Genomic DNA, 16,731 nt, shown 5'->3' with positions numbered 1-16,731 from the left:
CAAAAAGGGTGACAGTACAAGGTAAAGTGACTGAGGGTAGCTCAGTGAATAGGCCCAGTAATACTAAAAGGAATAAAACTGGAGATGTTAAGATTCAAAACAGAGGTAAAAAACCCAACATAAGTGTACTTTACCTGAATGCTCGTAGTATTCGGAATAAAGTAAATGAGTTGATGGCGCAAATCATCTTGAATGACTATGATTTAGTGGCCATTACTGAAACATGGTTAAAGGATGGTCACGACTGGGAGTTAAATATCCGAGGTTATCAAACTATTCGGAAGGACAAAGTGGATGGTAAGGGAGGTGGTGTAGCTCTGTTATTTAAGGATGACATCTGGGCAATAGTAAGGGATGACATCAGTGCTATGGAGGATAAGGTTGAATCCATTTGGGTGGAAATCAGGAATAGTAAGGCGAAAAAGTCACTGATAGGAGTAGTCTATTGGCCACCAAATAGTAACGTTATGGTGGGGCAGGCAATAAACAAAGAAATAACTGATGCATGTAGAAATGGTACAGCAGTTATCATGGGGGATTTTAATCTACATGTCGATTGGTTTAACCAGGTCGGTCAAGGCAACCTTGAGGAGGAGTTTATAGAATGTATCCGTGATAGTTTCCTAGAACAGAATGTAATGGAACCTACGATGGAACAAGCGGTCCTAGATCTTGTCCTGTGTAATGAGACAGGATTGATTCATGATCTCATAGTTAGGGATCCTCTCGGAAGGAGCGATCACAATATGGTGGAATTTAAAATACAGATGGAGGGTGAGAAGGTAAAATCAAATACTAGTGTTTTGTGTTTAAACAAAGGAGATTCCAATGGGATGAGAGAAGAACTAGCTACGGTAGACTGGGAGCAAAGACTTTATGGTGGAACAGTTGAGGAACAGTGGAGAACCTTCCAAGCAATTTTTCACAGTGCTCAGCAAAGGTTTATACCAACAAAAAGGAAGGATGGTAGAAAGAGGGAAAATCGACCGTGGATATCTAAGGAAATAAAGGAGAGTATCAAATTGAAGAAAAAAGCATACAAAGTGGCAAAGATTGGTGGGAGACTAGAGGACTGGGAAATCTTTAGGGGGCAACAGAAAGCTACTAAAGAAGAGTAAGATAGATTATGAGAGTAAACTTGCTCAGAATATAAAAACAGACAGTAAAAGTTTCTACAAATATATAAAACAAAAAAGAGTGGCTAAGGTAAATATTGGTCCTTTAGAGGATGAGAAGGGAGTTTTAATAATGGGAGATGAGGAAATGGCTGAGGAACTGAACAGGTTTTTTGGGTCGGTCTTCACAGTGGAAGACACAAATAACATGTTAGTGACTGATAGAAATGAGGCTATGACAGGTGAGGACCTTGAGAGGATTGTTATCACTAAGGAGGTAGTGATGGGCAAGCTAATGGGGCTAAAGGTAGACAAGTCTCCTGGCCCTGATGGAATGCATCCCAGAGTGCTAAAAGAGATGGCTAGGGAAATTGCAGATGCTCTAGTGATGATTTACCAAAATTCACTAGACTCTGGGGTGGTCCCGGTGGATTGGAAATTAGCAAACGTGACACCACTGTTTAAAAAAGGAGGTAGGCAGAGAGCGGATAATTATAGGCCAGTGAGCTTAACTTCGGTAGTAGGGAAGATGCTGGAATCTATCATCAAGGAAGAAATAGCGAGGCATCTGGATAGAAATTGTCCCATTGGGCAGACGCAGCATGGGTTCATAAAGGGCAGGTCGTGCCTAACTAAATTAGTGGAATTTTTTGAGGACATTACCAGTGCAGTAGATAACGGGGAGCCAATGGATGTTGCATATCTGGATTTCCAGAAAGCCTTTGACAAGGTGCCACACAAAAGGTTGTTGCATAAGATAAAGATGCACGGCATTAAGGGTAAAGTAGTAGTATGGATAGAGGATTGGTTAATTAATAGAAAGCAAAGAGTGGGGATTAATGGGTGTTTCTCTGGTTGGCAATCAGTAGCTAGTGGTGTCCCTCAGGTATCCGTGTTGGGCCCCCAATTGTTCACAATTTACATAGATGATTTGGAGTTGTGGACCAAGGGCAATGTGTCCAAGTTTGCAGATGGCACCAAGATGAGTGGTAAAGCGAAAAGTGCAGAGGATACTGGAAGTCTGCAGAGGGATTTGGATAGGTTAAGTGAATGGGGTAGGGTCTGGCAGATGGAATACAATGTTGACAAATGTGAGGTTATCCATTTTGGTAGGAATAACAGCAAACGGGATTATTATTTAAATGATAAAATATTAAAGCATGCTGCTGTGCAGAGACCTGGGTGTGCTAGTGCATGAGTCACAGAAAGTTGGTTTACAGGTGCAACAGGTGATTAAGAAGGCAAATGGAATTTTGTCCTTCATTTCTAGAGGGATGGAGTTTAAGACTAGGGAGGTTATGCTGCAATTGTATAAGGTGTTAGTGAGGCCACACCTGGAGTATTGTGTTCAGTTTTGGTCTCCTTACTTGAGAAAGGACGTACTGGCACTGGAGTGTGCAGAGGAGATTCACTAGGTTAATCCCAGAGCTGAAGGGGTTGGATTACGAGGAGAGGTTGAGTAGACTGGGACTGTTAGAAGGATGAGGGGGGATCTTATAGAAACATATAAAATTATGAAGGGAATAGATAGGATAGATGCGGGCAGGTTGTTTCCACTGGCGGGTGAAAGCAGAACTAGGGGGCATAGCCTCAAAATAAGGGGAAGTAGATTTAGGACTGAGTTTAGGAGGAACTTCTTCACCCAAAGGGTTGTGAATCTATGGAATTCCTTGCCCAGTGAAGCAGTTGAAGCTCCTTCATTAAATGTTTTTAAGGTAAAGATAGATAGTTTTTTGAAGAATAAAGGGATTAAGGGTTATGGTGTTCGGGCCGGAAAGTAGAGCTGAGTCCACAAATGATCAGCCATGATCTCATTGAATGGTGGAGCTGGCTCGACGGCCAGATGGCCTACTCCTGCTCCTAGTTCTTATGTTCTTAATGGATGTAGGTGGAAGAGAATGATAAAGGGATGAAAAGTAGAGCTGAGATAGGAAGGAATAATTTCTGTCAGCAAGAGGAGATTGAATTGATTTGTCTACCAGGGCATTGATCTTAATTGATATTAGGAAGGAGGTAGAAGCAGGGTATATGGGGTTAGATGTAAGATCTCCGGAGGAGATTATGTCAGTAACAGATTATACATTTAGTGTGTTTATTTGTTCTGTATTTTGCATTTTAAGTGTAAATATTGTTCTTGTTTTATTTGCAGTTCATCAACAAACTGATGGAAGTAGTACCTCTTTCAGTAACAACAGAAAGTGACCTTGCACTGCCAGGTGATGTCAAAGCCATGCAAAGACACATGTTTGTCATCCAGTTTGCCAGATTATTAGGCCTTCATGAGACTTTGGAGCAGACACGGAAGCTCAGACTTGTTGAGGAGTTGATGCAGAGATACAAGCATGCCCTTAAGTTTGGTGAGTTAGTAATTCCTAATTTTGTGCTGTCAGGACTTGCTACACCCTAATCACCTGTGTGATTTTCAGTCGGCTGTTTGGCACTCATTTTAGAGATTTGCAAGCAGTAATTATTTTAAAAAGCGAATTAATGTTTTTCTGTTGAAGGGTAAACCCGAAGCCCAAATTTAGAAGCTGATCAATGATGGTGCTGGAGCTTAACAAACTAAAACTGTGCTGTTTGCCAGCATCTGGCAATTTTGAGCAGTGGCCTACTTGTCTTGCAAAAGCCTTCAATCCATTAGGCCTTAGCTTGCGGGGTTTCCTCCAGCAAAATGGGAAGAATTTCAGTCCATCGTAACATGGCTTAACATTCAGATAGCGCCAATGAGCCTGGCTAAACAGTCTTTCACTGAAAGCCTTGGCCAACTACGGACTCGGGTACTGGACTGCCACATTTACTGCAGGGTTGGCTTGTTTTAAACTCCTGTTAAACACCATCTCAGAATCAACTTGACCTCATCCAAAGGAGGATAGTCACTGGTTAGACCTCATTGATCTCATTATTGTATCAGGAATCTTAATAAAATTCATTTTCAAAGCTTGAATTGAACAGTCAAATCTGCATGTTTTGCCTTTTTATTCATCCCTTTTGTATAGTTAGGAATTAGTTGTTTAACACATGAGAAGCTTATCTTTTCTTGTAAGCTGTGTGTTCTTAATGTAAATGAAGACAATGAGGATAGATGAACACTTTTAACCATGATCTCAATTATCTGATTTCAAGTGAGATTACCCGGAAAACATACTCGCTCCAAAAATAATCCTTTACTGCATCAAGAGACTTTTCTTGTTAGCTGGCTCACAGCATTTGACTTTCATTGTTTAATTTTTAACAATTTTAATCATCTTCATTGTCACACGTAGGCTTACATTAACACTGCATTGAAGGTATTATGAAAAACCTCTAGTCGCCACACTCCGGCGTCTGTTCGGGTACACAGAGGGAGAATTCAGAATGTCCAATTCACCTAACAGCGCATCTTTCGAGATTTGTGGGAGGAAACCGGACCACCCGGAGGAAACCCACGCAGATTGGGGGAAGAACGTGCACACTTCGCACAGACAGTGATCCAAGCCGGCAGTTGAACCTGGGACCCTGGCGCTATGAAACCATAGTGCTAACCACTATGCTACTGTGCTGCCCATTGTCTAAGAAACTGGATTTTATGTTACTCTAATTTCTCCCACCCTTGCACTCCTGAAGTTGCTGCATTATGCTGCATACTATTCCACAAATGCCAGTTGCCCTGCTTGAATGCTTGTCAAAATAGTCATTCTTTGGTGTTGAATTTAGTTAGTGTACTGGCAGGATATTTGTCCCAATCAAGTTCAATCTCGCAATCATTCTGTGTTTATAGATGCACTTTCCAGCAGGGTTCAGTGATTAGCAATCAGGGGCGAAATTCTCCGACCCCCAGCAGGGTCGGAGAATTGCCTGTGGCCGCTGAAAATCCCGCCCCCGCCGTGGCAGAGATTGTCCGCCACCCAGGAATTGGTGGGGGCGGGAATCACGCCCCCCCCCCCCGGATCGGCGTGACGTCCGTGTCGATCGGCGAGGCCCCTGCGGCGATTCTTCGGCCCTCGATGAGCCGAAGTCCCGCCGCTGGGAGGCCTCTCCCGCCGCCAAGGTTTGAACCACCTCTGGTGGCGGCGGGGATCAGCGGTGCAAGCGGGCCCCCGGGGTCCTGGGGGGGGGGGGGGGGGGCGATCGGACCCCGGGGGTGCCCCCACGGTTGCCAGGCCCGCGATCGGGCCCCCCCGATCCGCGGGTGGGCCAGTGCCGTGGGGGCACTCTTTCTCCGCCGCCACGGCCTCCGCCATGGCGGAAGCGGAAGAGAATCCCCCAGCGTGCATGCGCCGGTGGTGGCGGCAGCTGACGCTGACATCACCACCGGTGCATGCGCAAACCGGCGAAGGCCTTTCGGCCAGCCCGGGCGGCGGGCCTGAAAGGCCGCTGGTGCCGGTTTTGGTGCCAGTCGTCGTGGTGCCAACCGCTCCGAAGCGGGCCTAGCCCCCAAAGGCAACATTTTCCAAAGACACTCAACACTCTGAGAGAAGAAATTCCTCCTCCTCCTCCTCCTCACGTCAGTCTTAAATTGGCACCTTTCTGAGACCATGCTCTTTGGTCCTAGATTCTCCCATGAGGGGAAACAGCCTCTCAGCATTTACCTCTTCAAGCCTTTTATGTTTCAATGAGATCACCTCTCATTCTTCTAAAGTCCAATGAATAGAGTCCCAACCTGTTTAACCATTGTTCATAAGACAATCCCTCCATACTAATGAACCTTCTCTGAGCCACCTCCAATGAAATAATATAATTCCTTAAATAAGGGACCAAAACCACTCTCAGTGCTCCAGATGTGGTCTCACCAGTACTATGTACAGTTGCAGCAAGACTTCCGGACTCTTATACTCCAACCCCCTTGAAATAAGGGCCAGCATTCCATTAGCCTTCCTGATTACCTGCTGCACCAGTGTGTAGCTTTCATAGAATTTACAGTGCAGAAGGAGGCCATTCAGCCCATCAAGTCTGCACCGGCTCTTGGAAAGAGCACCCTACCCAAGGTCAACAACTCCACCCTACCCCCATAACCCAGTAACCCCACCCAACACTAAGGTCAATTTTGGACACTAAGGGCAATTTATCATGGCCAATCCACATCTTTGGACTGTGGGAGGAAACCGGAGCACCCGGAGGAAACCCACGCACACACGGGGAGGATGTGCAGACTCCGCACAGACAGTGACCCAAGCCGTGAATCGAACCTGGGACCCTGGAGCTGTGAAGCGATTGTGCTATCCACAATGCTACCGTGCTGCCCTTTGTGTGCTTCATTCACAAGTACCCCCAATTCCCTTCCCTTTGTGTTGCAGCTTTCTGCAGTTTTTTCTCATTTAAATAATACTCTGTTCTTTTGTTCTCCCTTCTAAAATTAACAACGTCACATTTTCCCACATTATGCTCCATTTGCCAACTTCTTGCCCACTTAACCTATCAATATATCTTTGCAAACTGTTTGTATCACTCTTGTAACTTCCTTTCCACCTATTTTTATGTCATCTGCAAATCTGGCTACAGTATATTCGCTTCCTTTCTCCAGGTTATTAATATGTATGATAAACAGTTGCAGTCCCATCACTGTTCCCTGCTGAGCCCCACAGGTCACCAATCTGATAAAGAACCAGTTAACTCCACTTGCTGTTCCCTAACTATTAGCCAATTGTTTATCCATGCCATTGTACTACCTCCAACACCATGGGCTCTTATAACTCTAGCTTTTGTAAGGTACCTTATCGGACGCCTTCTGGAAGTCCAACAACACGTCTACTGGTTCCCCTCTATCCTCTCTGGTTGAGATGTCCTCGAAAAATTCTCAAATTGTCAGATGCAATTTCCCTTTCATGAAGTCATGCTGACTCTGCTTGATTAGATTATGATTTTCCAAATGTGCTGCTATTCCTCCCTTAATAATTGATTCCAACAATATATGTTGGGCTAATCGGCCAAGTTACCAGCCTGCCTCCTGTTTTAAATAATGGTGTCACATTGGCAGTTTTTCAATCCTTTGGTCTTCTCCAGAGTCCAAAGAGTTTTGGAAAATTACAGCCTCTCTCTGTAGCTACTTCTTTTAAGATCTTAGGATGCAAGTCATCAAGGCCAGGGCACTTTATTGCCTTTAGCCCCATTAGTTTGTCTAAGACTGCTCCTCTAGTGCTGGTGAAAGTATTTAATTGTTCCTCCGTATTCTTTAGTATTGATGTGATGTTTGAAGTATCTTCCACCGTAAAGACTGGTGCAAAATATCTGTTTAACTCCTTTGCCTTTTCCTTGTTGCCCATAACTGGGTTGAGAGTTATTTGCCAATAATTAGCTCCATTCCATGTCATTAAAAGGGTACTTAGACTGAATGGACTAGATTCAACTGCCTGTGCCATGTTTAGTACCCATCGTGGAGAATGTAATTTTCAGCATAATGGGGTAAATGCTGGGCTATGGGACTAAATTGGGCAGCTCTTTAAAAGGGCTGATGCAGGCACAACAAGCTCAATGGTTCCTTCTGTGCCACTAGATTCTATCTGCCGGGCAGAGACAGCATCTTCATGGCATGCAAATCATTCCAGTAGTGAGGATGCTGTTTTCACCTTTTAATAGTGGGCAACACAACTTGGACAGATTTTATAAATTTAGAGTACCCAATTCTTTTTTTTCCAATTAAGGGGCAATTTAACATGGACAACCGACCACATCTTTGGGGTGTGGGGGTGAGACCCATGCAGACAAGGGGAGAATATGCAAACTCCACACGGATAGTGACCTGGGGCCGGGATATAACCTGGGTGCTCAGCACTGTGAGGCAGCAGTACTAACCACTACGCCACCGGGTCCCCTGATATATTTATGTATATCGACACATCTAGCCCTCACCGAAAATGTCTATATGCGTACGAATAACAATGAGTATCTCACTATTATTTTAACAAGAAACCTGAGCCAGTATTCCTCTGTGTTTGCCCGTTGTCTTTTATTGAGCATAAAACCAACTACTTTGCTAGTTTCAATTCGGGTCTATGCACTCACATGCAACCAGCTTGACTCTGCTCCCAACTCCCACTCTCAAGTCAATATGTTGTGCAGTTTTTAAGACCTTTTTTGATTATGTTTAATAGGAAAATCGTGCTTGAAAACAGAACTACAATTTTCTGATAATTACTGTCTCCTTGCTGTGCACATCCTTCTCGACATTTGGCGACAATCAGGTCAGTGTTTTCCATTTGAAACTTAGCCTGTAACATGACCAGCTGAAAATGCTTTTATGTTCCAAGAAAAACTGCTGCATTTGAAACTTGTTAAACATGGTCCCAGTAGGCTCACAAGTACTCTTCTTATTATTATAAATAACTTACACTTCCAGTTGCAATGATAATGTTGAAATACACCCCTTTTTAAGTAGCTATACCTCTAAATTAGGGCGATGGATGCTACTGCAGATTTCCACAGTGGTGCATTTAATCGGTATATCAATGCACAGAGCTCACAGACCGATTCAGTCTTTATCATCCACTTAATTCTACTGTATTGATGGTCTCCATTACTCTAATTTGAGGAAAAAGTAAGTTGAGAGTGGCAACCGTCTCGTATCAGGAGCAAATTGTAGAAACGTTCATTTCGAAAAGTTAATTGAGAAACAGTTTGAAAGGTCAAGCCATGTACAGTACTACAGGACATCTTAAAGATTGTGAAGTGTGTGTAGGCAAGAAGATCAGATGAATCGAATCATGTAATCTGATAACACTGCGCTCAAGCGAAACAGCTTTAATATTGTAAGAGGAATGAAAGAAGGAGACTAAGTGAGGCAGTATGCAGTTCAGAATACTTGGGAAAGAAAGAATTAGAGTTGAAGATGGTGCAATGTCTTCATGTCAATTAAACAAAGCAAGTGTCAAAAGTGTATTTTAATCTTAGAAGTAACAAGGCGGATATGTTTAGAGTGGTGTCAGTCCACTGTTGCATATCTTCTAGTGGGATGAGCAGAAAAACTGGGAAGCTAATCAACTGCATGATGTGCATGACCTGGCCAAACCTGTTCAGAGTGGAAAGCATAGGGATTTTGTTGCAGGAGCTTCACGACTATTGGACAATAGTGTTCCTCACTTCCCAACTGACCAGGCAACACTGAAAGAATTTCAGTTCAAGAACCTCTTTATTCAAGCTATAGCAGGGGAGCTAAGCATCCACCAGCTGGCTTGTTAGCTCCTTGATCACAGAAAATACAGAGTAGTTATATCTTTTCTTATCCTTCAGGTAATTAGCATACACCAATCAAAAGAATACATTTGTTTCAAAATTATCCATGTCCATTCACAACTAATAATTAGGATTACATAGTATGAGTATAATTACCAACCATAATCAAGGCATGTACACAGTATTCTGTTATCGCCAAGCACATATTTGCTCTACTTATCTACTAACTGCTAGACATATATTAGATTAAATGTACGCATGAGCTATGGTACCTCTACTCCCATCCTGTTGTCCTGTATTTTGTAAGACCCGCATGTACGGCAGCTGCATGATCAATTGAATTTTTTTGTGTAAGCTTGTGTGTCTACATCCTTGCTGAAATTAAAAATCCTTGAAAGCTTATTTGTTGCTGCAGCAACTGCTCTCTGCTAACTTGTTTCTGTCCGTGAGAATTCAACCCTCCCAACTATAGCAAGCAGCCCATGTGAGCGCTTAGGTTTTAGTTTAAAACCTGTGAGGGGTTGACTTATTAAGCCTTTCAGGTTTGAACTCCTTAAAAGGAAAATTGCAAAATGATTTTATTCCACCATGTCCGTGAAGATTGCTTATTTTGCAGTTTAATTACTTTTTCTGTTGATTCAATAGATTGCACCATGGTAGGCTTCTTGATGTCTACAATTATTTAGTTTTTTTTAAAAACTAACAAGGACTTCATCTTTGTGATTTCCAAAGGGTGCAGGTCACATCTGTGAGCAGGTTTAAGGTGGCAAAGGACAATGATTGGGTCATTGACAATTGTTCAGGTTGGCAAATTGTTTTGCTTCCATGAGACAAGATCGAAACTAGTGTCTTCAAAGTCACCCCCTTGACTTCTGGTTGTTGTTTATGCATTTGAACAGATCCTGAAATTAACCCTGTTCCCGGGCATAACTGTTAGACAAAAGATATGAACATTGGAATTAGGAGCAGGAGTAGGGCATTCATCCCTTCAAGCCTGCTCCACCATTTGATAAGATCATGGCTGATCTGATTGTGACATTGACTCCACTTTCCTGTCTACTCCCTATACCCTTTGACTCCCTTGTCAGTCGAGAATCTATCTACCTCAATATTCAAAATATTCGGTGACGCTGCCTCTGCTTTTCTCTGGGCAAAAGAGAATTCTATACACAAATGACTATTGGAAAGAAAAACATACGACTTATCTCCGTCTAAATTGGGAAACTTCTTATTTAAAACTGTGTCCACTAGCTCTAGTTTCTCCTACAAGGGGGGCAAGCCTCATAATCCACCCTTTCAGTTCCCATCAGAATCTTGTATCTTTCAATAAGATCACCTTTCATTCTTCTAAACACTAAAGGATAAGGATCAACCCGTCGAAACTTTGCTCCGAAAAAACCCCTTTGTCCACAGCAGGATTAAACTCACTTCACCTCCTGAAATACATTAATTTATCAAAAAAGTCAATGAATCAATGAATAATTCAGGTCACCTTGCTCACTGACAAATCTCAGGATGCTGAATTTAAATTGATATGTCTTTCTCCCTGCACCGTTCGCAACAGTGCAAATCCAGCCCACACTTAAACTCTTGAATGTAAGCAGGCAGCAATGTTGCCATTAATTGAGGTAATTTCTGAGGCTCATTTTCTATACTGTTGATATTTGAAACTAATTTAAATTTTATTGGTTTGGTTACCGGAATGTAATGTTTTGCATTGGTTGTATCTGAGTCCTACCGTCAGTGTGTTGCACAACTGCTACGCTGTGGAGTGGATATCCGATGTTTTGGCCTTTGTGTGTTGCATAGCTGTCGGCCCTGGAGCCTCAGAGCTTAGATTCGTATTTCAATTCATTTTCAAGAATTTTGAGATGTTAATTCTAAGAGACCCTGCTTTAATATTTGTGCACTAATGAGGCCTTCTCTAAACTCCCAACCCCATAAAGTTCAAATAGGACAAACCAGTGTTTAAGAAGTAAATCAACGTAGGACGATGTGCAGGTTTGAAGAATGTGTAAAAAGTTTGACACGGTTGATTTTCTTGTGGGAGAAGGGAGAATGTATAAAGATGCTGAAGGAAATAAATCATTTGCAATGCTTGTGACCAGTTCTTGGGAGTGTTAAGTGTCTGTTATTGATGGTGGATCTGCGAACTGGTTCTATTTTATGTCCTGATGTTCCTGCAGGTGAGGAATGGCCGCTGTGGCAGTCCCTGGCCCTGCTGGAGAAGAGCCTCTCTAACAGCCCCTCAAATGCTCAGTTCAAGCTGCTACTCATTCGAATCTACTGTCTGCTGGGAGCTTTTGAGCCAGTTGTCGACTTGTACACGAGCCTTGATGCCAAGCACGTGCAGCATGATACAATTGGGTGAGTGCTGATTCATAACCGATAGATTGTATCAGCGCATTCCCCTTAATTTTGAAAGATAAGGCCACTTATCTGTGCCTCTGATTATGGGTGTTGTGTTTTGAAAAACAGAATAAGAAATAAAGGGATTCAAAGATGAACTGATATATTCTCCTATTTTTAGCATAGCTTCTGCCACAAAGAAATACGGTTGAGTTATCATTATCTCGGGTGCAATTTGGAAACCTAACAGTTAAAAAAAGATAAGCGGTGCGGAAAGTGAAGAATATAACATTGGTGCTCTTCTGAGGATAGGAGTTAAATCACATTATTGGGGCATATGGAGTGGGCTTTTCTCTGAAACCAGTCCAAGATCTGCGTATATTTGATGTTGACTGACTTACAATCCCCAGCACTAACATTGAACCCACTGAATAGAACAAAATATAGTAAAATTGCAGTTACCAACTTTAGGATTCCCTGGATGAGCAAAGTCTTAGTTCTACTCGTATTGTTTCCTTTTTCTGTATTTTATTCCAAACTTATTCAAACAGTTACAAAACATGAATAGTTCGGGGGCAAGAGCCACGACATTGGCCGTCCTCCCATCCATCAGCTCCGGCTTCTCTCGCTCATTCTCACCCGAGTCATGTGCACCCTGTGTACCACCTTGAATTGTATCAGGCGCATCCTCGCTCACGAGGAGGACGTGTTTACCCTATGTAGCGCTTCGCTCCATACTCTCCAGTTTATCTCCCCTCCCAGCACTTTTTCCCACCTCTTTATTCTTCACCACTTGCTCACTTCCCTGCTCTCCCAACCATCCATGTATGTCTCCGATCCTGCCCTCCCCTTCCACATCCAGGAGCAGCAGTTGCTCCAGCATACTTCATACTTTGGTAACTTGGCGAACTCTTTCCAAACCTTCCGTACAAAGTTCCTTAGCTGCAGGTATCTCAACTCACTTCCTCGCGGGGAGCTCTACCCTCTCCTTCAGTCCCTCTATACTAGCAAACCTCGCTTCCAGCTACAGATTCCTCACCCTGACCAGCCCTGCTTCTTTCCACTTTTTATACATATCGTCGGTCCACCCCGGCTCAAATCCATGGTTTTCGCCAATGGCGTGATCACCAACATCTCCACCCCCCTTCTCTCTCTCTCTCTCTCTCTGTCGCCCGTCTCTCTCTCTCTCCTCTCTCTCTCTCTCTCTCTCTCTCTCCTCTCTCTCTCTCTCTCTCTCTCTCTCTCTCTTCCCCCCCCCCCGCCGTCAGGACATTCGTCTTCACCACTTGAACCCTCTTTGCCAGAGTCAGATGCAGTATATCCCACATCTTGAGATCCTCCCATAACCTCCTCCAGCAGTTTAGTTAAATTCCACTTGTGCAACGTCGCCCACCCTCCCGTTACCTGGAATCCATAGGTACCTGAACCTGTCACTGCCAACTTTTACTGGTTCATAAATTCATAAGATATAGGAGCATTATTAAGCCATTTGGCCCATCGGGTCTGCTCTGCCATTCTATCATGGCTGATATATTCCTCATCTGATACCTACAACTGGTAGCCCCCAAAGTTGGTTCTTCAACAGGCGAGCTTGTTAGGTGAATTGGACATTCTGAATTCTACCCGTGTGCCCAAACAGGCGCCGGAGTGTGGCGACTCGGAAATTTTCACAGTAACTTCATTGCAGTGTAAGTCTACTTGTGACATTAATAAAGATTATTATTATTTGTTTACCGGGAACACGGTGGGCGGCATGGGGAAGTGGTTAGCACTGCTGCCTCACAGCCCCAGTGACCCGGGTTTAATTACAGCCTCGGGTGACTGTCTGTGTGGAGTTTGCACTTTCTCTCTGTATCCGCATGGGTTTCCTCCGGATGCTCCGATTTCCTCCCAAAGATGTGCCGGTTAGGTAGATTGGCCATGCTAAATTGCCCCTTGGTGTCCAAAAGGTTAGGTGGGGTTACTGCGTTATGGGGATAGGGCGTAGGCATGGGCTTAAGTAGGGTGCTCTTTCTAAGGGCAGGTGCAGACCCAATGGGCTAAATGGCCTCCTTGTGGGCTGTAAATTCTATGATTCTAACACTTTGCTTTTCCCTACATTCAACTTGTACCCTGAGAATGTCCCAAACCTCTGTAATAGATCCATGATCCACCCATGCTCTCCAGCTGGTCTGATACATACAGTAACAGGTCGTCAGCATGTAGCGACACCCGATTCTCCTGACTCCCCCTTATAATCCCTTGCCACTCTGCCGACCCCCTAAGGGCCATTGCCAGAGGCTCTATTGCCTGCGTGAACAGCAGCGATGACAGCGGGCACCCCTGCCTTGTTTCCCGTGTGTTACCCGAAGCTTCGTGAGCTCATATTGTTGGTCCGTATACTCTCCACCTGTGCCACATATAGCAGGTGCACCCACGTCATAAACTTCGGCCCAAACCGGAACCTTCCCAGGACCTCGAACAGATACCGCCACTCCATCCAGTCGAATGCCTTTTCCGTATCCATGATCACCATTACCTCCGGTGCCCGTCTTCTTATCGGGGTCATAATGACATTTAACAGCCACCTAATATTGCTGGAGAGCTGCCTGCCCTTTACAAAGCCTGTCTGGTCCTCCGCGACTACCCCTGGGACACAACCTTCCATCCTCCCCGCCACCAACTTAGCCAGTACTTTCACGTCTGTATTTAACAGCGATAAGGGCTTGGGCGACCCACATTCTAATGAGCCCTTCCCCTTCTCTGATATTAATGTGATCATCGCCTCCGGCAACTGCCCCTTCCCCAACCCCTCGCTAAACATCACCAACAGACGTGCTGCCAGTTCTGTCGGAAGTTCCTTACAGAATCCCGCCGGGTAACCATCCGACCCCTGAGCCTTTCCTTTTTTTAATAAATAATTTTATTGAAATTTTTACAAATATAAACATCTTAACTTTGTTAACATACAACCGCGGTAACCCCCCCATGAACAGTACCCCCCCCCCCCCCCCCCCCCCCCCCCCAGCTCCAAGAGCAACTTCAAACAAAAGGAAAGAACATAAACAAAGAAAAAGAAAGAAGAGAAAAACAAAAGAGAAAAAAAAGAGGGAGAGATAGCACCCTCCACAAACCCATGTGCACAGTTCTCCCTCCCCCCCAATCCTCCCCCCCCCCCCCGGGTTGCTGCTGCTGTCGGCCTATTTCCCTACCGTTCCGCTAAGAAGTCCAGAAAAGGCTGCCACCGCCTGAAAAACCCTTGCACTGATCCCCTCAGGGCAAATTTCACCCTCTCCAATTTAATGAACCCCGCCATATCCGAGATCCAGGCCTCCACGCTTGGGGGCCTCGCATCCTGCCGCCTGGCTACTAGGGACGCAAAGGCCAGAACCCCGGCCTCTATCGCCTCCTGCACTCCCGGCTCCACTGCAACCCTTAAAAATTGCGAGTCCCCAGCCTGACTCGACCCTGGATCCCACCACCCTCGATACCGTCTTTGCTACCCCCTCCCAAAACTCCCCCAACGCTGGGCATGCCCAAAACATATGGGCGTGGTTCGCTGGGCTCCCTGAGCACCTAGCACACCTGTCCTCTTCCCCCGAAAAACCTGCTCATCCTCGACCCAGTCATGTGGGCCCTATGCAGCACCTTGAACTGTATGAGGCTAAGCCTCGCACAGGAAGAGGAGGAATTCACTCTCTCCAGGGCATCCGCCCACGTCCCCTCCTCAATCTCCTCCCCCAGCTCCTCTTCCCATTTCCCCTTCAGTTCCTCCACCGAGGCCTCATCTACCTCCTGCATTACCCGGTATATGTCCGAGATCCTCCCTCCTCCGACCCACACCCCCGAGAGCACCCTATCCCGCACCCCTCGTGGGGGCAGCAAGGGGAACCCCTCCACCTGCTGCCTGGCAAACGCCCTCACCTGGATGTACCTAAACATGCTCCCCGGGGGAAGCCCAAACTTCCCCTCCAACTCCCCCAAGCTCACGAACCTCCCCTCCACAAACAAGTCCCTCAACCTCCTAACCCCTGCCCTGTGCCAGCTCAGAAATCCGCCATCAATGCTCCCTGGGACGAACCGATGGTTCTCCTTCCTTCCCCCCCCCCGAGCCTTTCCTGACTTCATCCCCCTTATACTATCCAATACTTCCCTCAGCCCCAATGGCTCATCTGGCGCCTGCCTCTTCTCATCCTCCAGCTGTAGAATCTCCAGCCCGTCTAAAAACCACCCCATGTCCTCCCCTTCATCATCCTGGTCCGCCCTGTATATTCCTTGCAGTATTCCCTAAACTTCTCATTTATCTCCCCAGCTCTGTCACCACCTCCCCTGTCTCTGTCCGCATCCCCGCTACCATCCATCATCCCTGCCTATCGGCTCCACCTCCTCTAATTTCGTCCTGTTCTGGTCCCATCCAGAATGGCCCCCTTTTCTGTCCCTGACCTTCCATCTCCCTGACCTTCACCGAGAGTAGTGTGCAGTTTTGGTCCCTTGCCCTGGAAGCAGTTCAGTGAAGTTTTCTATGCCTTTGAGCAGAAGCTGCCCGGTGTACGACCACTCACACCATGGCCACCACCGGAAATCTCCTCCTATTATAAGCATATCTCTAATCTCCGCATTTATATACAAAACAAATGGAATATAATTGTTCTTGGACTGAAGTTAATTTAAATCTGAAAAGCAGAGGTTGGTAATTGTTGTGTGTGCAACGTGTAGAAATTTTACACAAGAGCTTTGGCAATCAATTGAAACTTTGATGGATGAGATTCAGAAATCTTATTTTTAATGTTCAAACATTTCAGAAATGTCAGCAACTGTGAGAAGATCCAAGGGTACTGACGGTAACATGAACTTGTATAGTGACATTGTCTCATTGGTGTTGGTGACTGACACTGCAGTGTTTGACTGACAGGTATCTACTGACTCGATATGCGGAGCCACTGGGCCACCTTGCTGCTGCTTCCCAAGCGTGTAACTTCACTCTCAGGTTTTTCCACTCCAACCAGAAAGATGTAAGTGTGGTGTAGACTTGGGTTGCGCAATTAAGTGGATACCATTTGTATGAGAAAATTATTTTACAAGGGCACTTCGACATAATTTAAAGTTCCTATTTTCACACTGATGGTCCACTTCCATAACTTAC

At 45.1% G+C, this 16,731-nt stretch overlaps 1 protein-coding gene across 3 annotated transcripts in view; it reads left to right on the top strand.

Annotated features, from left to right (window-relative positions):
- Positions 1-16,731, top strand: part of naa25 (N-alpha-acetyltransferase 25, NatB auxiliary subunit) — a 100,566-nt gene that overhangs the window by 44,889 nt on the left and 38,946 nt on the right. For all 3 annotated transcript variants that reach the window (XM_038774197.1, XM_038774137.1, XM_038774258.1), the window contains exons 12-15: positions 3,265-3,472; positions 8,183-8,272; positions 11,447-11,627; positions 16,501-16,600. In XM_038774197.1, the coding sequence (XP_038630125.1) occupies positions 3,265-3,472; positions 8,183-8,272; positions 11,447-11,627; positions 16,501-16,600 (579 nt within the window). The remainder of the gene's footprint in view (positions 1-3,264; positions 3,473-8,182; positions 8,273-11,446; positions 11,628-16,500; positions 16,601-16,731) is intronic.

The sequence above is a fragment of the Scyliorhinus canicula genome, chromosome 1 (assembly GCF_902713615.1).
Source record: "Scyliorhinus canicula chromosome 1, sScyCan1.1, whole genome shotgun sequence".
NCBI lineage: Eukaryota > Metazoa > Chordata > Chondrichthyes > Carcharhiniformes > Scyliorhinidae > Scyliorhinus > Scyliorhinus canicula.
The sequence above is the reverse complement of the archived record's forward strand: the minus strand, read 5'-3'. Positions and strand labels throughout refer to the sequence as shown.